This window comes from Amblyraja radiata, chromosome 17 (assembly GCF_010909765.2).
Source record: "Amblyraja radiata isolate CabotCenter1 chromosome 17, sAmbRad1.1.pri, whole genome shotgun sequence".
NCBI classification, from domain to species: Eukaryota; Metazoa; Chordata; class Chondrichthyes; order Rajiformes; family Rajidae; genus Amblyraja; species Amblyraja radiata.
Window position 1 is genome coordinate 37,767,435 of NC_045972.1, and position 23,794 is coordinate 37,791,228.

The 23,794-nt window shown below is 37.8% G+C and overlaps 1 protein-coding gene across 1 annotated transcript in view; it reads left to right on the forward strand.

The window, feature by feature from the left end:
• rspry1 (ring finger and SPRY domain containing 1) overlaps positions 1 to 23,794 on the forward strand; it is a 42,003-nt gene that overhangs the window by 11,840 nt on the left and 6,369 nt on the right. Inside the window, exons 3-10 of the mRNA XM_033036193.1 lie at positions 9,482 to 9,594; positions 11,051 to 11,177; positions 13,787 to 13,845; positions 17,754 to 17,820; positions 19,274 to 19,405; positions 20,522 to 20,637; positions 20,881 to 21,024; positions 21,246 to 21,357. Of these exons, the coding sequence (XP_032892084.1) occupies positions 9,482 to 9,594; positions 11,051 to 11,177; positions 13,787 to 13,845; positions 17,754 to 17,820; positions 19,274 to 19,405; positions 20,522 to 20,637; positions 20,881 to 21,024; positions 21,246 to 21,357 (870 nt within the window). The remainder of the gene's footprint in view (positions 1 to 9,481; positions 9,595 to 11,050; positions 11,178 to 13,786; positions 13,846 to 17,753; positions 17,821 to 19,273; positions 19,406 to 20,521; positions 20,638 to 20,880; positions 21,025 to 21,245; positions 21,358 to 23,794) is intronic.

Sequence of the window (23,794 nt, forward strand, 5' to 3'; positions counted from 1 at the left end):
GTAGGCCATTTAGCCCTTCAAGCCTGCACCGCCATTCAATATGATCATGGCTGATCATCCAACTCAGTATCCTGTACCTGCCTACTCTCCATACCCCCTGATCCCTTTTGTCACAAGGGCCTCATCTAACTCCCTCTTAAATATAGCCAATGAACTGGCCTCAACTACCTTCTGTGGCAGCGAATTCCACAGATTCACCACTCTCTGTGTGAATCTGTGGAAGCAGAATCCTTCTCTCCTCCATACTTTGCTCTTACCATCACTCTGATATAAGTTAATCTTCGTCTCATCTGTCCACAAGATCTTTTTTCCAGAAATGTGGTTGCTCTTTTAAGTACTTCTTGGCAAATTGTAACTGGGCCATCCTATTTTTGCAGCTAGCCAGTGGTTTGCATCTTGCAGTGTAGCCTCTGTATTTCTGTTCATGAAGTCTTCTGTGGACAGTGGTCATTGACAAATCCACATCTGACTCCTGAAGAGTGTTTCTGATCCGGACAGGTATTTGGGGATTTTTCTTTATTATAGAGAGAATTCTTCTGTCATCAGCTGTGGAGGTCTTCCTTGGCCTGCCAGTTCCTTTGCGATTAGTAAGCTCACCAGTGCTCTCTTTCTTCATAATGATGTTCCAAACAGTTGATTTTGGTAAGCCTAAGGTTTGGTTGATGTCTCTAACACAGCAGTTCTTAACCTGGGGGTCGTGACCCCCCCATGGGGGGTCGTTTGGGGTTTGTCCGGGGGTCATGAAGGGGTCAAAAATAACATATCGGAGGACTTCCAGTGGCGCTATGGAGGCTTGAGTCCAGCGCCAACTAGCTCCGTGCCGAAGAAATTTAAAACGGGAGAAAATCGGGTCTTACCTGCAGCGATCGCGATCTGAACGGCTGCCTGCGTGACGTCATCAGGCGCGCGACTTTAAGATATGTCGTCGGTACAACATACCCCCCCCCCCCGTGGGACACAAAAAAAAGTCGGTAAAGGGAGACAGCAGAAGGAAGAGGAAGGCCTTACAGAGGCCTCGACCTCAGTTACAACGACGGCCCAGGAAGACCCTTCGAAGAAAACGAAACCGAAAAAGTCTGAAATGGAGGATCTTAAAATTTTTCTCTCTGCCGAAATGAAAACCTTTGGAGAGAAGTTTGGAGAGAAGTTTAAAGAGGAACTTGACTCTTTTAAGGTAGATTTTAAAGCAGAAATGCTTTCTACCGTTCAACAAATGCTGGAAATCTGGAAGAAGACGAGGGAGGAAGAGATCAAGGATCAGATGGAAGTGCTGGAAACCAGGCTTGTTTCGGTGGAAACGAAGGTGGACCCCATTTATCACATACTTGATCAGCATAGAACAGCGATAACCGAACTTGAGAATTCGGTGTCGACAAGTGCGGAAACTGTAAGTCGACTCCTTATTGAAAACCAACGCCTCTCCGATATGGTGATCAAATTAAATGATAAGTGTATTGATTTGGAGGGGCGTCAAAGACGTAAGAATCTAAGAATTGTAGGGGTGAAAGAAGGAAGTGAGAAGGAAATGGGTACGCGGGATTTTGTGGCAGACCTATTACAAAAAGCCTTAAAATTGGATCACAAACCTTCACTCGGTCGAGCTCATAGAGCGCAGGGACGTCGTATACAAGATGATGGCCGTCCAAGACAAATTATCGTAAAGGTACAATTGGATCATGAATTTGATGATATAATGAAGAAAATTGTTCGAGGCGGACAGCTCCTTTTTGAAGGTGCGAGATTCAGTATTTATCGAGATTATCCGGCAGAAGTCTTCAAGAAAAGAGCGCTGTTCACTGAGACAAAGAGAATACTGAAGGATGTACCTGATCTGAAATACAGCTTGTTTTACCCCGCAAGACTAAGAGTCCTCTACAAGTCCAAGGAGCACTTTTTTACAGACCATGAAAAAGCACTGGAATATGCCAAAAAAGTCAATAACATGACCATAGACTGAAGAATTTACATTACTCCTTAGGAGTCAAGCCAGATCTAAAAGGACCTTTAAAGTTCTTTTAAGAGCTTTAAGGACATTCGGAAACTGAAATGGACGGAGGACATTGGATAAAACCGTGATCTTTGTATTTTTGTTTATTAATCAATATTATTATCTGTATATTCATACCTAACTATATATGTAACAACTAATACTTATTAAATATCTATATTACCACTAAAATTATTAACATTAACATTTCTCATAAAAATTTAATACTGTATATGATTGATAACAATGATTAATAATTAATAGTCTTCGATTAACGTAGAAATGAATTACATACTTATATTATATAGGAAGATATGCAAGAGGTAAATTAGATTACGTCATTAAAAAAGTTTAACGGTTTTTCTCTTTATTTTTCGATTTAAAATTAAATTTATAGATTTAGCGAAAAAATTAATATATGTGAGAATAATAACGTTGGGAATTTTTGCTGTTTTTGAACTTTTCTGCAGGGTCACGTGTTTATGTATGTATACATATGGGTATATATGTGTATGTATATATGTATATGTATATGTATATGTATATGTATATATATATATATATATATGTGTGCATATTGTGTGTGTGTACGTATGGATATGTAAATAAGTTTGTTACTCCCAAAGAAGTTATTTGAATGTTAGAAATAATCTTTTTTTTCTTCGGGCACGGAGCTGGAAATTTTTTTTTTTACAAAGGCTACGGAAGTCTTTAGAATTCTAGCCACGTTAGTGTGGCTATCACTAACTACACTAATTGTAGATGTAGTTCTTTTTCTTTCACCCTATACTAACCAACTCTATCACTTTTTTCACTTTAAATATTTTTATAATTTAATGTTTGAATGGAAAAATAAGACTAATACAAGGAGATGTGTTCGGAAGAGCGATGTATATGATTTTAAATTCATCTATTTGAGGTTCGGGAGCAGGGTCAGGTTCTATGTGTTGTACCTTCTGCTCGGTTATAGACCACCTTAGAAACAATATGCAAGATGTTAATATGATAAGAGGGGGTCAGGGAATAACATTTTGTAGTTGGAATGTCAAGGGAATTAATGAACCAATTAAGAGAGGTAAAGTTTTGGCACATCTAAATTTAATCAAAACAGATATAATATTTCTACAAGAAACACACCTTAAAAAGGAATCTCAACATAGACTTAAAGCTAAGTGGATCGCTGAATCATATCATTCCTCCTTTTCCCGTAAGTCCAGAGGAGTTGCAATATTAATTCGTAAAGGAATACCTTTTAAGAACTCTTCAACAATAGTGGATATTGATGGTAGATATATTATATTAGTTGGAGAGTTAAATGGAGAAAAAGTGATTCTTCTTAATGTTTATGGGCCTAATTTTGATAACCCCAAGTTTTTTAATAAAACATTTAATAAAATTCCTGAATTTACACAATATAAATTAATAATTGGAGGAGACTTCAATTGTACATTAGATCCATACTTAGACAGATCATCAAGGCAAAAAAAAGTAAAATCTCAATCAAGTGTATTTCTAAATTCATTTATTAATACCACTAATATTAAGGATATCTGGAGAATAGAAAACCCAACGGGACGGGAATATTCATTTTACTCACCAGTACACAAAACATACTCAAGAATAGATTATTTTTTAGTTGACTCTACGTTTATCCCATTTATTTATAATTCAAAATACCATAACATTATAATCTCAGATCACGCACCTGTAACATTCATGATTAAATTAAATGGAATGTCCGAGAAACAAGCATATTGGAGATTTAACCCACAAATTTTGAACGAAAGATCATGCCAGGAATATATTATTAAACAGATTCAAATATTTTTTGAGGTAAATGACAACCCTGACACACCTACTTCTCTTATGTGGGAAACGTTTAAAGCGTATGTTCGAGGTACATTAATTTCTGCTCAAGCATTTTATAATAAAGAGAACAGGATTAAGCAACAAACATTGGAAATTGAAATCAAGCAACTAGATATAGAAAATGCGAGAATGCCATCTATTTTAAAACATAATAAAATTGCTGTATTGAAATATAAATTAAATAAAATGTATTCAGAACAAGTAATAAAACTTTATCAAAAAACCAAACAACTACATTTTGAATTTGGAGACAAACCACAAAAATTATTAGCACGTCAGTTACGAAAAATGGAAGGGGAAAAAACAATTCATAAAATTAGAACAGAGACAGGAGAATTATTAAAAATGCCCAAGGATATAAATGATAGATTTCTCCAATACTATCATAACCTTTATTCAACTAAAACCGTAGCACAATCAGAAGGAATAGCAGATTTTTTAATAAAATGTAATTTAAAAGGTTTAGATTCAAACGATAGAGAATTATTAGAAAGGGAGATTACGATAAAGGATATTGAGGAGTCTATTGGCTCTTTAAAAAATGGTAAAGCAGTAGGACCAGATGGTTTAGGTTCCGAATTTTATAAAAAAATTTATGATTTGCTTAGCCCACGTTAACAAAGACTGTATGAGTATATATATACTCAACAGAAACTTCCAGACACTTTAAATGAATCAATAATAACACTTATTCCTAAAGCTGATAAAGATCTGGAAGACCCGGGATCATACAGAGCAATTGCACTTTTAAATACAGATCAGAAAATTTTAACTAAAATACTAGCGCATAGATTAGGTACAGTGATGAATAAATTAATACACCCTGACCAAACAGGCTTTATTCAGAAACGGTACTCATATTATAATCTAAGAAGATTATTTAATATTATATATTCTAAGAGAATTATTAATGAAGATCTAGCAATAATTTCACTTGACGCTGAAAAAGCATTTGATCAGGTCGAATGGCCTTATTTATTTTCGGTGATGGAAAATATGCAGCTAGGGGAGAAATTCTGTACATGGATAAAACTGTTATATACAAATCCCACGGCTAGAATATTTACAAACCAAAGGTTGTCACCTAAATTTAGCCTATCTAGAGGTTGTAGACAAGGATGCCCATTATCTCCATTATTATTTGCGCTTGCTATTGAGCCACTGGCAGAAAGAGTTAGGGGGCATCCGGAAATACATGGGTATAACACAAAGGACACGGTGAATAAAATTTCTCTATACGCAGATGATGTATTAATTTACATTACAAAACCAGAAATTAGTATTCCAAACTTATTAAAGCTAATAACCCAATTTGGTTCACTTTCAGGATACAGAATAAATTGGAATAAAAGTGAAATTATGCCAATAAGGGAACATAACAAACAGACAATACAACAATTTCCATTTAAAATAGTAAATGAAAAATTTAAATATCTAGGTATTTATGTAACTAAGATATATACATCATTATTTAAAGCAAATTTCCCCCCATTACTGAACAAACTACATAAGAATATTCAATACTGGAAAACACTTCCTATCTCAATGGTAGGCAAAATCAATGCCATAAAAATGATTTTTTTACCGCAAATATTATATCTTTTTCAGACAATTCCGATATATCTGGCAAAAAACTTTTTTTTTAAATTGGACTCTATTGTTAATGATTTTATCTGGGATTATAAGAATCATAGGATAAACAAAAGACACTTGTGTAAATCAAAAATAAATGGAGGCTTGGTTTTACCCAATTTTTTGTTTTATTTCTGGGCAGTTAACATTAAAAATATGAATTTCTGGTTGGAAGAAATAGATCATCAACCAGACTGGTTAAAAATGGAAAAGGAAGATTGTTTACCTTTTGATATCGGTTCGATATTATTTGCTACGTCTAAATTAAACAAAAAAATTTATAGGGAAAACCCTATAATATTTAGTGCTATACGAATCTGGAAACAATTAAAAAAGACATTAAAATTAGATAATTTATCACTTTTTCTTCCAATTGTGAATAATCCTTTGTTTAAGCCTTCATGGTTGGACGGGGGTTTTACACAATGGAAGAATTATGGAATTAAAAATATGGGACAACTTTACAAGGAAGGCACTTTTCTGACATTTCAGGAATTGCAACAGACTTATGGACTTCGAGGAAATGATTATTTCAGATATCTTCAACTTAGAGATTATGTAAAATCGAACTCCCAAAATTTTCGAATTAGAAATTCAGAAATTCTTGATGAATGTTGGAACAAACATCCTAATACAGAAAAATTAATATCTTATATATACAATATCTTATTAGACAGTGACATTCCCTCGACGGACTTACACAGACAAACATGGGAAAAAGAATTAAATCAAGTAATAACGAAAGATACTTGGGAAGAAAGTTTGCAACACATACATCAGTGTTCACTAAACGCCAGACATTCTCTAATACAATTTAAAGTAATACATAGGTTACATTATTCAAAAACAAAACTACATAAAATTTTTCAACATATCTCACCTATATGTGATAAATGTCAACATTTAGAAGCTACATTATCTCATATGTTTGCAAACTGTATAAAAATTAAAAAATTCTGGGTAAATATTTTTAGTATAATATCTAAAGTAACCAGCACACAATTGGACCCAGATCCAAAATTAATAATACTCGGAATATTAGAATTAAATCAAACACTTAGAACAACACAAAGAAACTTTATTGATTATAGTTTAATAACAGGAAAAAAATTAATTCTAAAATTTTGGAAAGGCCCTACGGCCCCCACAATCAAAATGTGGATTATAGAAATGACGGAGACCTTAAACGTGGAAAGAATCAGATTTTCCCTGTTGGACAAACAGGAATTATTCGTTGGAACATGGTCTCCTTTTATTGATTACTTAAAGGGTCAGAATGGTTCAGCACAGGAACCTGACTAGCACGCGGGCTAAAGAATGGATGAAATACTATACTCTGAAATGTACGAATATATCTCGAATGAAGTCTTTTTTATTTTAACAAATTTTTCCATTCTTCTTTAACTACCTTTTTTTTTTGTTGTTTTTGTTTTTTGTTTTTCTTCTCTTTCTTTTCTTTCTTTACTTCATCTATCTCTTTAGTTCTATCTAGTTTAAAAAAAAAAAAAGGCAAAAAGTATTGGAGACAATGTAATAATAATTGACAATATTATCAATTTAAAAATGTAAGACTGTAATGATGTAATTTGGTTATGTACCTATCTCCAATAAAAAATATTTTCAAAAAAAAAAAAAAAAAAAAATAACATATCAACTTGTTGAGCCTATTTTTAGGTACATACCACACACAGTATTTTGTTCACATATGTGATTACTTATACGCACACAAACTGTGTGTTGTCAACCATGTCTGCCAAGAAGCGCACGCATAGTGAAGCATTTCTCAAGTCCGGCTTCAAAAGCATTGTTCAAAAATCCGTGGTCAAGCCGCAATGTGTTATCTGCGGCAAGGTTTTGAACCACGAGAGCATGAAGTCGAGCAAACTGAAGATCCATTTGGAGTTTTGTCACTTCGACCTGGCGGGGAAGGGCGTGGACTATTTCAAACTAAAAGAAGCCGCACTCAAGGGTTCCCGCATCGATTCGACGGGTCACTCACTGCATCGTCAAAATGAAGCAGCGCTGGAGGCTTCATACCGGATTGCTTATCGAATCACACAGACTAAGAAACCTCACACCATCGGTGAAGAGCTTATCAAGCCATGCCTTCTCGAAGCAGCGATGTTGGTGCTGGGGGAACAGCAGTCAAACAAGTTCAGGCAGATTTCCCTTTCGAATGACACAGTCAAAATTAGAATCTCAGATATGAGTAATGATATTCTGCTGCAAGTAGTGAGCGCTGTGAAGAGCAGTCCAGTGTATTCACTGCAACTGGACGAGTCAACAGATGTTGCTTCATGTTCCCAACTGCTAGTCTACGTTCGTTACCTCCACGGAGAAGCCATGAAGGAGGAGTACCTTTTCTCGGAGCCATTGGCCACTACCACTCGAGGAGAAGATGTGTTCAGAATGCTGGAAGCCTTCCTCATCAAACATGAGCTTGGCTGGGAACGACTTGTCGGGGTGTGTACAGATGGGAACCTTCCATGGTCGGATGCAGATCCAGCTTCAAAGCCTTCGTGAAGGATGTCGCTCCCCATGTCTCCTTCACCCACTGCATGATACATCGCCATGCTTTAGCAATGAAGACTCTCCCTCCTGGTCTTCGAGAAGTGTTTCCAGATGTGGTGAAGTTTGTGAACCACATCCGAGGAAGCGCAACAAACGCAAGAATCTTCAAAGTGATGTGTGAAGAAATGGGCGCCGATTTCACTGTTCTGATATTCCACACAGACGTGCGCTGGCTTTCGCATGGTAAAGTTCTCAATCATGTGATTCAACTTCGAGAAGAAATAGCGCTGTTCTTGGAGAAAGGGTGTACCGAGAGGAGAATCAGCTTCATGAAAAGATGCAGGATGAACTGTTTGTGATGAAGGTGTTTACTTAGCTGACTTCCTCGCTGAGGTGAACTTCTTGACCCTGTCACTTCAAGGAAACTTCCCAATGCTACACACTGCTCGTAACAAAGTGGCAGCGTTCAGGAGGAAGATTCATCTTTACTAGAGAAGAGTCCAGGTCGATGACACGACTAACTCCCCTGAGATGATAACTCTCCTGGATGCTATGCCAGATGCTGAATGCCACTTCCACGAGGCGATCTCAACCCACCTTCTGGCAATTAGTGAAGCCATCGAACATTACTTCATGGACTGGACGACAGCTCTCGTTATGAGTGGATCGTCCGACCCTTTTCCGTTGAAGATGTTGCCATCAGCAATACTGACGTGGCTGCAAAGGTTGAATTTTATCGAATTCGTGAAGATGCGCAGCTCAAGAGTGACTTCATGGAACAAGAGCTCGCTATGTTTTGGCAGAAAGTGAAGGACTGTCCTGTCCTTTCGAAGAGGGCCCTGTCCCAATTGGTCCACTGTGAGCCTGGATTCTCAACCATGGTAACTCTGAAAACCAAGGGCCCCCATGCACAACTGTTTTTCTAATGCGATTTTTCTATCACACAAGGTTTCTTGTGAACACAACTGTCAAGTTATAGCAAACTATAAATGCAATTTTTGTCTTAGTATTTTACGGATGTGTGTTACAACTGATGAACTGTAATGTGTTCTGGGGTTTGGAGTGCAAGTTGAAATTTCCTTCTGAGCACTATCCTTAATCGCTTTTCTACATCCTTTCATTTGTTTGGCATTAAATGTTATCCTTATGTTGCTATCGTTCAATAAATGGTGTAGATTTGAGGTAGATGATATTGTAATTAGTTACTCAGATGGTTAATGCGGCTTTAATTTGAGTTAATGCTGTAATTTGAGTTAATGCTGTAATTTGAGCAATGTTGAGATTTTTGTAATAAACATTTTCTGTGTTTCTAACCATTTAAATTGTAAAAAAAACCTTAAATGTCTGTTTTTGGGATATGTAATTGAACAAAGTCTCCCATCGCCCATTGAGTAATTAAGAAAAAAAGTTGAAAATAGGCTTTGTTAAAACATGCAATCATTTCATTTACGTGGACTGAGTTGGGTTTTGTTTTACTGACAGATGAAGGCTGGCTGGAAGTGGTGCAGTCGCTAATCAGAGTTATCCCTCTAGAAGATCCATTAGGGCCAGCTGTCATTACATTGCTGCTTGATGAGTGTCCACTGCCAACCAAAGTAAGTAGTTCCCGATCAATTTGAATATCCTCTACCATGTTCTGTGTGGAAGATTTGATTTGAAAGTAATTTGGTGTATACAATGACATTTCATGAAATCGTAATTAACCAAATCTAAGTTAATAAACTTTGATTCCAGTTTCTAAAGGAAACTATGTGCAGCCACTTCCCGACTTGTGTAAATTCGCACATATGTAAACAGTTTTTTAAGCCCACTGCGGAATTTCCGAGCGGTGTGCTACTGCCGTTTGCAGCCGTTAAGTCAGGACCCAGCATGTTTAGAGAAGTGGGGCGGGCAGGTTTTGCCATGATCCGAGGGTTTAATAAAATGAGAAACACAAGTTTAGCAACAGGAGGATGGTGAGGGCTTCCCGTCACTTCATAGATATAAAAGCGATGTCCAGACTCGCTGCTTGTCCACTGTTAGTATGACACTGGGCGGGCAAGCAAGAAGGAGAGAGGCGGGGGAGATCGACTTCCAGCAGGCTCGCCATGGCTGAGAACTACAAGGTAGAAGATGTTGGCAACTCCGGGGATGGAAGAGGGGCAGGTGGAGGGGGGAAGTGGCAGAGTGGACAAAGCGACAGCCGACAGGAAGAGGCAGCAGCATCAGCGGGTGTCACAGTGTTGCAAATGGAGAGGAGCCCCATTATGATCAAGGCCATCTTGTTGCTGGCAGGCGGCATCATGCTGGCTGCCCTGAAGAAATCGCCAGTGCGAGGCCACACTGCTGTGGCCAGCAAACCTCTTTGGATCTTTTTTCAAATATTGGCGCTGATATTAATATTACCTGTAAATAATGCCTGTCTATAATGTGACATGAATTGCCTGTTACCAAATTTTCATGTGTACAGTAGTACTCTAGGTGATTGGGATAATCATTCTCTTTCCACCTCAGTTGGTATGTAACTACTGTTTGCAATGTGTATTCCTGAAAGTTGACAATTTTAAAAGTAAACAGCATGGTGGAAAAAATGTATCAAATAACATGCAAACTAGACTAACATGAATAAATAAGATGCAACAGAGAAAACAAGCTGTGTACTCAGTAGGTCAGGAAGCATCTGTGGAGGAAAATGAGCAGTCAGCATTTTCAGGTCAACCCTGGATCTGGGCTTCAATCGACAGACAGTTGATGTTTCAAGAGACCATTTATCTCTCTCTGATCACACCACAGATGCTGCCTGACCTATTGAGTTCCTCTAGTATCTCGTGTTTTTTGCTTCGGCTTCCAAACATCTGCAATCCCTTGCCTCCATAATCGCGACCACCTCCACATTCCTTCCTATAAATTTATCAGGCGCAAATTGGCAATGACTTGTTTGAGGAGACTTGAGATTTTTTTTTTAATGATTATATTCACAATAGCAAAGCATTCCTTGGAAATTATTTTGTTGATTTATTTAAATGATCCAAAATTGAACAATATCACGATATTTACATATCTTTTTACTAGGATGCATTACAAAAACTATCAGAAATGTTGAATTTAAGTGCATCTTTAGCAAAACAGGATGCTTGCAATCCAGCTAAACATCGCAACACCACTGCCGTACTGGGATGTCTGGCTGAAAAGCTTGCAGGTATGGATGCCATTTTTAATCGTTTTTGCATGTGGTGGAGAGTGTGGATGGTGCTCAGCAGGGATGCACGAAGTCCACAACTTGGATTGTTACTCGGCTCTCTTCCATTGACACAATAGTAGAGTTGTGCTGACCCTATCACTGTGAAATCCAGAATGTGTGGAGATTAGTGCCATCCAACGGTGGAAGGAAAGAGTAAATTGTAAAGGAACCAAATGCCAGATATCAGCAATTCACTGTGCGTTGGGATAGCCTTAAGCTTTCATCTTATGGATTAGCCATGATCGGAGTACTAAATTGAACTTTATGAAATCATATCTTTATTCATTATTTGCCTTTATGAAGAGGGTAAGAGTGAGAGTAGATGTAGAGCAAATTGATTGTTGGTTATTACTGTAGAATGGATACTAATGTTATCCTGTACTTGCACCATTTAAAGTAATGATTACAAGTTGTCATCATTATCTGGCCTAATGCTTTTTACTGCACAATAGTATATAATGTCACATACTGATGATGTTTGATATTATGTACACAATATTTGTAGGGACACTCCGCCACAGGGATGTACTCATATTGCATATGTTAATATGTTCCAAAATGGTTGTGTTGGTGAACTGTTGGCTTTCCGCAGAGACCGCTCCCTCTGTAACTTCTTGGTTAATTCGTCCCTTCCCACCCAAACCACGCCCTCCCCTGGCACTTTCCCTTGCAACCACAGGAAATGCCACACTTGTCGCTTTACCTCCCCCCTCGACTCCATCCAAGGACCCAAGCAGTCTTTCCGGGTGAGGCACCTCCTCCAAACTCATCTATTGCATCCGCTGTTCTAGGTGTCAACTGCTCTGCATCGGTGAGACCAAGCACAGGTTTCGCGATCACTTCGCCCAACACCTCCGCTCAATTCGCATTGACCAACCTGATCTCCCGGTGGCTCAGCACTTCAACTCCTCCTCCCCCTCCGAATCCGACCTTTCTGTCCTTGGCCTCCTTGGCCAGAGTGAGTTCCACCGCAAATGGAGCATCTCATATTTCGCTTGGGTAGTTTACACCCCAGCAATATGAACATTGACTTCTCCAATTTCAGGCAGTCCTTGCTTTCTCCCTCCTTCCCCTCCCCTTCCCAGCCTACTGTCTGCACCTCTTTTCTTCTTCTCCCCTCCACCCCCCCCCCCCCCCACATTAGTCTGAAGAAGGGTCTTGACCCGAAGCGTCACCTATTCCTTTGCTCCATAGATGCTGCCTCACCCGCTGAGTTTCTCCAGCATTTTTGTCTACCTTCAGTCTTCACCATGGCTTCTTTGTTTGAGTTCTGTTTAAATAAAATTCTAAGTTTTAAAAAGCTGGTTATAAAAAAATTCAACTGCTTATGTTTTCAGATAGGGTCACTGCTTAGTGGCATATTTAGAACATAAGACAGTATAGCACAGGACCTTCAGACCACAAAGTCTGTGCTTATCATGATGCCAAATTAAGCTGACCCTTCTAGCTTCACATGACCTATATCCCTCTATTCCCTAATATTCATGTGCCTATATAAAAATCCTCTTTCACACCACCATTGTATCTGCTTTAACCACCACCTTCGGCAGAATGTTTCAGGCACCGACCACTCTGTAAGAAAAAAATAAACATGCCCCGCACATCTTTTTAAACCTACTTTCTCTCACCTCAAAACTTTGTCTTGTGGCATTTGACATTTTCTCTCCGCGAAAAGGAATTTGACTGTCATCCCATACTGTGTGTCTAATGAGTTATCAACCCATCTACATTTTCATTAATATCTATATATCAAAACAGATATCCCAATATTGATCCCTGCAGAACACCACAAATCACAGATCCATGGCCAAAATAGTACCCTTCCACCACTACCCTCTGTCTTCTATGGGTAAGCCAGTTTAGAAACCCATTGTAATATAATTACTTGGTCACCACCCTCCCATCACCAACTATCATAGTTACAACATCAATATGATTAATTCATTAAATGATCTGTGAAATAGCCTGGAAAGCTACAATGGTTCTTGCCTAGTGAAAACTGGTTAACCGTTGCAGTTTGCATTCTTGTTAAGGCACAGATGGGGCAATAAATGTCTTTCAACATCTGTGATGCAATGTATTGTGCTTCGAGAGCGTTGTGGAAGAAAAACATCTGATTTGTTTTCTCAAAGGTGTATTTTCTGTTTTCACCATTGCTCATGTGGAAAAAATACTGCATAAGCCCTTTCCAAATTGAAAACTTCTCTTTTATGTGTATGTACTATTAAGTATTTTGGAGTTTCTCTTGAATTGACCCATGAGAGGCTGCAATGGGTATTGCAAAAGCTTTTTGAAGAGTTGAAAACATAATTTCTGGGTTTATTGGTTACCTTATTAATCAGAATTATGGCTAGGTAAAGAAATAGTTTAATGCTACCTAAAATAGTTTGATTCTCATGCGGTGCTTTAATTTAATTAGTAGATTTGTGAACGTGTGCCATTTTTTTTTAAATGCAATGAATGAATTAATTTTCATTTTTAATCACAATTATGGCTAATACCCAATGACAATCTCTTAGATTTTTGTGATGAAACTGCTTCTTTAATTAAACTTCCAATATTTATAGGTCCTGCCAGCATTGGTCTTCTCAGCCCAGGCACCTTAGAATATTTACTGGAAAGTTTGGTGAGTGTAAATGATGTATTAGCTTTTTAAAAACCAAACGATCTCATAGCTAATCTATTGCCAAAACTCAGAATGGAAAAATTGGAATTTCTTCTACTTCATACATCTTATAATTGGTACCAATCTTGGTGTTTTTGTCTGATTTATATATTGTATTTTATTCAAAACTGCACAGATGATGTCAATAAGCTGCAATTTTGGTCAAAATGTTACAGTTCCTGACCAAACTAATGGAGAAGATGTTAAGACAGATAACCAAAGATTTGATTTGAAAGGTTTTAAAGTGGTATTCCAGCTCTCAGGGCGCATATGCCAATGTTTGGGTAAATTAAATGAGGCCAATGTTCTTGGAGGGTTGTAGATCAAGCCAGATCAATTATTAATGACCGCTTGTCTGTTTGGTGTTATGCCACTGATCTGTTAGAATCCTTATTAAGCCAAGTATACAATTTTGGGAGATTCATACGACAATGATGTTTACCCAAGTTGGGATAATGCATGACTATTGTAGAATGAAAAGTAAATGATTCAAGTTCAAATAAATTCACCAGCATCATCAACATGGTCATTAGTTTCTTGGGCAATTTAAAACCTATAGCATCAATTAACCGATCTTAACTGGTGTAAGTTATGCTGCAAATCATAAGCACAAACCTCTTCTCTGCATCTGTCATTGCCTCCTTTATCTCCAAAGAATTTATCCTTGGCCATCTATTTTATTATCTCATGAACTCATCCAATCACTCAATTTTCAACAATGCTCATGATATCTAACTTTTATATCATTAGTTCTTGGCTTTCTGTATATTGTCTGGTTAAGCTGAAATTTTCTCCAACCATGTATTTGACGGACTCAAGTTATCATTATCAGTACCAGTCACAGACTCTGCTTATTTGACATCACCCCTACCTCTCTCTCTAGCAAACCAGACAGTTTGTTCAATCTTGGTTAAAACTTCATTGCCACAAGGAGCCTGGCACCTTAGAGCACACATCGGTGCTATTGCTATGTCTTATTTCTACCTTTAAGTTGCCCCTTCCATAATTCACTTGCTGCATGAAATCCTTCGTCTATGCCTTTCACTTGAAGTTACCGTACTTAATACTGCTAACTTGCAAAGTTCTATTCATTCATTGTCGCCTCCATTTGTAGACCTACACTGGCTCCTGTTAAAACCAAGTTTCAATGTTGAAACTTATTTCTTAAAACTCTGACATCCATTCTGTAATTTTCACCAGGCCAAATAATTTCAGATATCTGGGCTTCTGTAATTCTGACCATGATTGCACCACAATTTGACCATCCACCATTTGTGGCTGTAGTTTCAGCTGCCACAGTCTTAGACGTCTAGACTTGTCCCCATCTCTCTTATTTTGAGAATCCCATTAAAACAGGAACATACAACATTGGAGCTTGCAAAGCCATTCAATAAGGTTGTGGCTGATCCTTTTGTTGGGATAAACTTCACTGCTAGGTTGCAATAACCGTTCATTCAGAAATCTATTATCTCAGCCAAAATCTTTTGTTTTGACCAATCCTTTGACCAGCTTCTCTATGCGGCTTGGCATCAACTTTGTTTACGGGAGATTTTGTTTTGCTAAATGAAGGTATTACTTCCAGCTGGAGATGATTTACAAAAGATGGCAGATGTCATAAAATGAGGCAGGACTAGATCAGACTGCAGAAATGAAAACTGATAATTAAGCCTTAGAACTTTGATGTTGTACTCGATTTCCATATTGGAAAAGGATGTAGAGACACTAAAGATATTATAGATAAACTTTACAAGGATGACACCAGATGTAGAGTTTATGAATTAATGAAAATAGTGAACAGGCTACCTTCTCAAGTCTGAGATTTTTAAATCTCTAAAAATTTAATTTTGGAGATTTAAACATTTAAACATTTCTCCACTTTAACAGAGGTTATTTCTACACACATTTCTGTAGCTTAAACATGGTATTTTGTCTACGAGCCAAATATTTATCTCGCATTTAAAGTTGTTTAGATATTTGGAAGCAAAACAATCTTGTGTCTTAATCCACTGAAGTGGGTATTAAATTTGACATTGGATCCAGTGTTTTTAAATCCAATGATTGAATTCTGCCCACTCAGCAACACAAAACTGCAGCAAGTATGTCATTGTGCTTGGTGTTACTGTGGAAATCTTTCATTCTGTGCAGAATATGTGAGTTTTTCACATGCCCAGCATGTTACTGTAGCAACCATACAGATGGTTTGAAAACACTTTTGAAATTGAAGAATTGACTGCAGTAAAAGTGACGCCATGGAGTTTGGCTTGATAGAAGGCAAGTGGGATGAGTATTCCATGGTTTCTACAGCCATAAAAGGTGTTATAAAATACTTTGTAATAAGAGGTGCATGGGTAAAGATCTGTTGCTATTACTTTCTGTATGGTGGTGAACTATGAACAGTATGAATGAGGTGGTGTTACGAAAATGGAGGAAGTAATCAAGACATATCTCAGATGCATCATAGTTAATGGGTGTAACCGGAAGATTACTTTGTTGGTTATGTCTGCCATATGATTGAATGCATTCAGCAAAATAACTTGATTCTTGGGTGGTGAAGATTGACTGAAAGATAAGGGCAGATAATGTGATCTGTGTTCATTAGGACACTGACTCCAGTTGAACTGGAGCATTGGGAAATTACAGGTGCAACTCGGTTTCATTTTGAGACATTAAAATGGACACATTTAAAGGTTTAACTGTTTAATTATATCTCAATTTTCGCTCATTTGCTTTATATACTCATTGTCTGCTCTTAAATCCACTGCAGGCAGTCTATTCTGATGTTTCACATTAGCTGTCCTCTTACTTTGTCACAATAATCTATTCAGTTTTATCTTCTAGGTGCCCGTGAAATTCCTCCCCACTCAATGTCACTTGGGAGCTGCTTATTTGATTTGAGAATATATTTAGCTGTTCATTTTTTATTTATTTTTTTCAATTTAAGTTCTGTAAGAGCTATTCTTACTCTGCATGTGGATTTTTCTTTAGAAGAGAGTTGTCCGGATTTTTCTTTAGAAGAGAGTTAGTCCGGTTTTTTGTTATCCATAATATAGAGGTTGCCTCTAGATAAATGACTAATTCTAATTGTTCTTTGTAACAAGTAGTAAGTTTGTGTTCTCTTGTGATGTCTTTTTGAAAAGCAGTGACTCAAATAGTTGAAAGGAAAGTATTTTGTAAACCTACTTGTGCAAGAATGACAGGGATATTGCTGAGGAACATCAAATCTTGTGTGCCAAAAAACTTGCCCTGTTGTGCTTTGCATATCAATTGGAAAATTGTTAATTTGAAATACACATTCTTACTTTCACTTGGCCTTTGGCACACATGATGGAAGTAAGAGAAAAAAATGGTTATATTTTAATGCAGAAATAGGAGTGGATATTTTGCCTTCCAATGTTATTTTGCCTATTTTTCCTCATGATTCCCGGCTCCCTGAGGAGCTGCTTGGCGACTCGATAATCTGTCACAGGGTTTTTACCCTTGTGGATGAGTTGACAATGGTATTTGAGGATGTGTTCTTGAGGGTAAGAGTTCCAAACTATTTTACAATATGAATGCATGTAATTAAGCTGATTAGTATCACACTTAATCATTTGACTAATTTGCCTTAAGGTGCCTGTTATATATTTGAAATGCCTTCAAATGATTCCCTACCAATAAATTACTGCTAAATGTTAAGCAGTGTACACAAGCAATTGTGGAACTATCGTTTGTGTTCACCCATTCACAAATGAAGCATTAAAATCGTGTGTGCTTGTACATCCAGGAAATAATCCAAAATTATTATTTACATGATCTAATTCAAGACTCAAAAACTCTACAACTAATACATCTGTGGCATTGTATTTATTGTGTGACTCTTAATATTGCAGAGTGTACAGTCTCACCCCATGGTCATGCTTTTCTCTCTTATTGCCTTGGAAAAGTTTGCACAAACAAGTAAGTTTTTGATAATGTATGAATCCATGAGTGAAAATGTTCAGTATAAATATTTTTCCTATATTTACATTATTGTTTCACTGGTTGCTGGGGTGCATGAATGATTCATTGTGCAATTCTCTTGCACTAACTGATGCAACCTAACAGCATGGTTGAGAAGTGAGAATATTTTGTGTGGCAGCATGGTCTCCAATCAATCAGTGATACAACCCATGAGAGTACCAGAAAAATAAGTAGTGTTATTTCGTATCCATCCAAAAGACAAGGATTTTCACTGAAGTTCCAAATATTTCTTTAAAAATTCTTATACTGTAGATATATCAATAGAAATGTATAACGTATTGTGGCTGAATTCATCTTAGAAAAGTTAAACTACTTAATTATCGAAAGAAATCTAATGAAAGTTTTGATCAACTATTTCCTTCAGGCACAGAAATCGCTGTCAAAACATGTGGGGGGGGACACAATTTATTGTTGGCCCCGCGCGCACACGCGCTCACTCGCGCGTGCGGTGGGCCCTATGGACGGTAACATCAGCAATTGACCTACTCCGGCAACAGCAGCTTCGTCTGCCCTGAATTGTGGGGATTAAATCGGCCTGTTCGCAGGGCCTGTCATCGCCCGGCAGGGGATTCAACATCGGGAGCCTCAATCGCCTCGACGCAGCAATTTGACTGTGGGGTAGTGGAAGATCCCGAGGTCGATTTTAAGTTGCGCCGGGCCGGGCGATGAAAAGCTCAGCGAACGGGCCGATCCACCAGGACAACCCCCTCCTCCAATCACCGCGCTCTATCCTCAGTTCCACCCCACTACTTCCGCCTCTGACCAACACCTCCCTTCCCCAATCATCGCACAAGGTTCCCCCCCCCCCCAGAATTCCGCCCCTGATTTCCTTCAACCCTCAATTCTACCATGTAGCAACATGTCCTGCATTTGCACTTCAAATCCTAATTGAATAAATTAGTGACTACTTAGGGTACCTAATTCCCCCCACCCTCCCCTAACAAATATATTGGCTACCTCATCAAAAACCTCTATACATTTTGATGTCTTATTATTTGATCACTTGTTCAGTCAGTCTTGCATTATGCCACAACAGATGCTGTTTGTGTCGTGTACCAGATTGCAACACTGTTAGTAAAATGTAGACCAGAATTATCCACTGTAATTTCTGTATAATATTTCAGTACAAATTTAATACCACTTTTGACCCTTGGTCATTGATGACATAAAGTGCAAGACAAAGTTTTGATAGTGAATTTATCCTGGTTTCAATGTTCCAGTATAAATATTTGAACTGACGTAATAGGATTTATTTTGAAGTTGCAAACTGTAATTCTTTGCACCTGTAATAAAAAATTATATTTATTCATCTGAAAACATTCTCAAATGTAAGTATTTATGTGAGTATGCACCAGGAATGAGAACTAAAATAATGCAATTTTAATCATAGGTGAAAATAAATTAACCGTCTCTGAATCGTATATTAGTGATCAACTACTTTTGTTGGAGTCATGGGTAAATCACAGAGATTACCTTAAACGCCAAGTTGGCTTCTGTGCACAGTGGAGTCTGGATAATTTATGTAAGTTTTTAATTTGTGCTTAATATACCACTGGGATTGATGTACAGTATATATCAAACATGAATAAATAAATTTACCTGGTTCCTAGATGACGTGCCCAATTGCTGCATCCAAATAATTCCAAATTTAACATGGGGGTGTGATTTTTAAAAAAAACAACAAAAAAAAACTATAGTATCAAGAGATTTTGAAATCTGCAGATAGGTATATGAATATGGCATCGGGAGCAGGAATAGCCTTAAAGTCTATTTAGCTATATAAGATCATAGCTGAGCTGATCAAAATCTAGAGTTTCCATTATTGTCCACTTGTGGTAATCTTTCATAGTCATACAGTGTTGGAACAGGCCCTTTGGCCCAACTTTCCCATGCCGACCAACATGCTCCATCTAAATTAGTCCCACCTTCCAGCATTTGGCCCATATCCCTTTAAACCTATCATTACCATGTACCTGACCCAATTTGGTTTAAACGATTTGAAAGTACCTGTCTCAACTACTTCCTCTGGCAGTTCATTCTGTACACCCACCACCCTTTGTGTTACCCCTTGGGTTCATTAAATCTTTTCCCCCTCACCTTAAACCTTTGTCCTCTGATTCTTGATTCTCCCTACTCTCGGCAAAAGACTGCATTTACCCAATCCATTCCTGTCTATTTTGTACACCTCTATAAGATACCTCTTGTCCTTCTTCGCTCCAAGGAGTAGAGTCTTAGCCTGCTCAACCACTCCCTATAACTCAGGCCCTCGATTCCTGGCAAAGTCATGATTAGGAACTTTTTTTTAAATTTTGAGCTATGTAAATAACTATTGGTTTGCAATCATGCTGCCAATCAGAGGTTTTTTTGGGGGATAAAATTTTCCTCTTCCGCCCCCCCACCCACGGTTCATTTTACTTTCACCTGGTGCAACCTTTAATGTGGAAGTACTTTTTAAAGCACAAATAAGATGTGACCAATTATGTATTAGCAGAGTTAATGGTGTAATTTTGGCACACAAAATAATCCCAGTGCAAAATTGATGAGAGTTCTCTCTTGCTGCTAATCTAAAAGCATGATTGTAGGTACTATTGCTCTTAATGCCATGTGTTCAGCTCATAACTTTTGTTTTTAAATCTAGTTTTGAAATCGAAAAGGCAATTCACTTATGAGAAGGTAAATCTCAGCCACATTAATGCCATGTTGAATAGCAACGATGTTAGTGAATACCTCAAAATATCACCAGATGGACTAGAGGTGAGTATGTATCTCGGGACTATTTCCGTGAAATTAATGTTACTTAAGTGAATTTGATTGTTTTTAAACATTGCAATCCAACATTTCAGACAATCTCAGAGCCACATTAGCTTGTTTGATGGGAAAACAAGTTATGTAATTTTTAAACATTGAATTTCAGTCAAAAAGTCCATTATCTGGCTTTTATTTAAAAAAAAACATTATTACAAGCATTGAGGATTTAGTCTGTTTGTGCTCTTGCAGGCTCGCTGTGATGCATCCTCATTTGAGAGTGTCCGGTGTACTTTCTGTGTGGACTCTGGCGTATGGTACTATGAAGTTACTGTAATTACCTCTGGTGTAATGCAGATTGGTTGGGCAACTAAGGATAGCAAATTTCTTAATCATGTAAGTTGTCAAAAACTTGGTTTAAAAATGAATTATTTTTACATTTCATAAATTGTTTCTTAAATTTTTAGTTCCAAGAAACAGTTCATTAATTTGGGGTAATCGTTTTGCCAGCTTAGCTGAGATAGCATCTGTGGTGAAATGATTGAATTATCAGATCAATGACAATTCGTCAAAACTATTTTGTGGAATATTTATGATTTATTTTCCTTTTTTTAAAGGAGGGTTATGGAATTGGAGATGATGAATACTCTTGTGCATATGATGGCTGCCGGCAGCTAATTTGGTACAATGCCAGAAGTGAACCACACATACACCCATGTTGGAAAGAAGGCAAGTGTTGACATTTACTCGCCCATCATAACTTTATTGCAGTTTTAAACTTGATTGCAGCAAACAGTTGAATTTGATGTGCCTCAATGGCTAGTGATAAATGTGAAATATAATTGGTTTGTTTCTTGGCAGCCCAATAATTAACTGAATTATCCAGACACCATGTCTTGAACATGGTTCCCGATCTTTGCATTATGCTGATTACTGGGTAAGGAAGTAAAATGGCATTTGAGGTCTTTCTTGTTGACTGTTATCTAATGCCTGCTGATACATTTTGGCTCCTATTCCACAACCTTCCTGCCATAATTCTAATGTTTCACAGACTTGTTAGATTCACCGTCCCCACATCTGCAGCCTTCAGATCATTGTGCTCCAAATCTATTCACTTGCCCCCCGATCACTCCCGATTAGCATCTGAGCCATCTGCTGCTTTGCCTCGGAAATTGTCTCAATGAACCTCTGGTTTATTTTCTGTGCCTTCCTTAAAACCCCTTTTAATCCTGCTGGTTCAAAACTTTGCTGGACTAACAGATATTTCCAGACTTTTTTTGTGCGCTAATGCCTCTTCATATTTAATTCACTCTCTGTAAAATGATAAACTTGGGGTTGAATGTAAAGTTTGAGGAGACCACAGAAACAGAGCCAGCTACGTTTCAAGGAAGAGCAGCCAATGTAATCAGATGAGTTTAAAGAGACTGGCTCCCCAACAAGTAGGTGAGCACGACAAACAACACTTGGGAATCATAGGTAATAAATGGTGCCTTTATAAATGACCTTTTGGGTAGATGTAGCTGTATATTCCTGTAGCTTCTTGATTAGTAAGGGTGTTAAAGGTTGCAGGGTGAAGGCAGGAGAATGGGGTTGAGAGGGAAAGATGGATCAGCCATGATTGAATGGTGGAGCGGACTCAATGGTCTGAATGGCTGAATTCTGCTCCTATGTCTTCTGAACTTATTTGCCTTGCTCATTTCGTTCGCCAAAGCCAAATGTTGAACCGTCACAATTTTGGACGGTGAGCCAGATGCTGCACCATTTGGATTTCTGAATACTCGAGTAGCAGATTATCAGAGATTTACAGTGTGATTTAGTGACAAATTTTGTTGAAGTACTTCTAAAATGACTTGCAATATTTCACTAAGCTAAAGTTGTGTGTGTGTGTTTAAAAATGAAATTGTATTGACCAAGTGGAAGTGACTGACGGTCGGGGGGGAAAGAGGTGGTATCTTAAAGATTCTTGGTGGAACAACTCCACTATTTGTCATGAATTTAGCAATAATTACCATTTGCTCGTTGAAATCTGCTAACACAGCTATAACAATCAGGAAATGAATATGTTTATTTGCAGGGGAAGGAAAATCCTATAAACTTAATGAACCAGAGTTATTTTTGAATAATATTGAAGGAGAAATATATTCAAACAATTCGATCGATTTAAGTGGTGCTGTTGCCATTGCCTTGGTAGAAGAAAACATGAAGGCAGTTGATTTAATGAATGAACTATCCAGTTTAACATAAGACGAGCAGGAATAGGCCATATGAACCATCAAGTTCTCTTTTTCACATCTGTCTTCCTTCCCAATCGTTGTGTCCCATGATTGGTCAAGGGACTGGCATCTAGCCCACTTGTTTAACTTTTCTCTTCACCTGTAGATAATCTTTTGTTATTTTCACAGCTCCTTTGCCCATCATTTTTGCTTCATTGTGAATTTTGTACTCTATTTTTTAATCAAAGCTGAATATTTTAAACTTCCAGTATTGATCCTTTTGGTGCCCCCATTAATGGCTGGCAAAGTTGAAAATGTGAAGTTATTCATATGTGGAGACACAAGAAACTGTATATGTACCAATCTTGAGCAAATATCGGAAAAATTGACTAGGTCAGGCAACACTATGGAGGCAATGGGCAGACGATGTTTTGGATTGTGACCCTTCAGAATGGTGAGTCTGGAGAGGGGTCTAGACCCAAAACATCAGTCCATTCTCTGCAATTCTGAGCTATTATGTATAGCTGCTTTTGTATAATGTGCCTCAATATATCAGGGGACTGCGGAGGAGACAAGGACTGGGAATCGCTTTGGAATGGGAGTTGCCAATGAAACTACGAGGGTGAAAGAAAACTGCACGTAAAAATAGAAAATGCAGGAATGCTCAGTAGGTCAGGCCACATTTTTTAAAGGAGAAACAGTGAATCTTGGGATATACAGGAATTGTTCAAATGTGGAGCTCCCAATTTGTTTTGTCTATTTCTTGCATGTGGCATTTTAAGGCGAAGGTAAAAACGAATGATAAGGAAAGGAGTAGAAAGATGTACTGAGAGAAAGATCATTTTGAAGTATGGACAGCATGATGGCAGAGAGGTAGAGTTGCTGCCTTAAAGCTCCAGAGATTGGATTGATCCTGACTACGGGTGCTTGTATGCACGGAATTTGTACGTTTT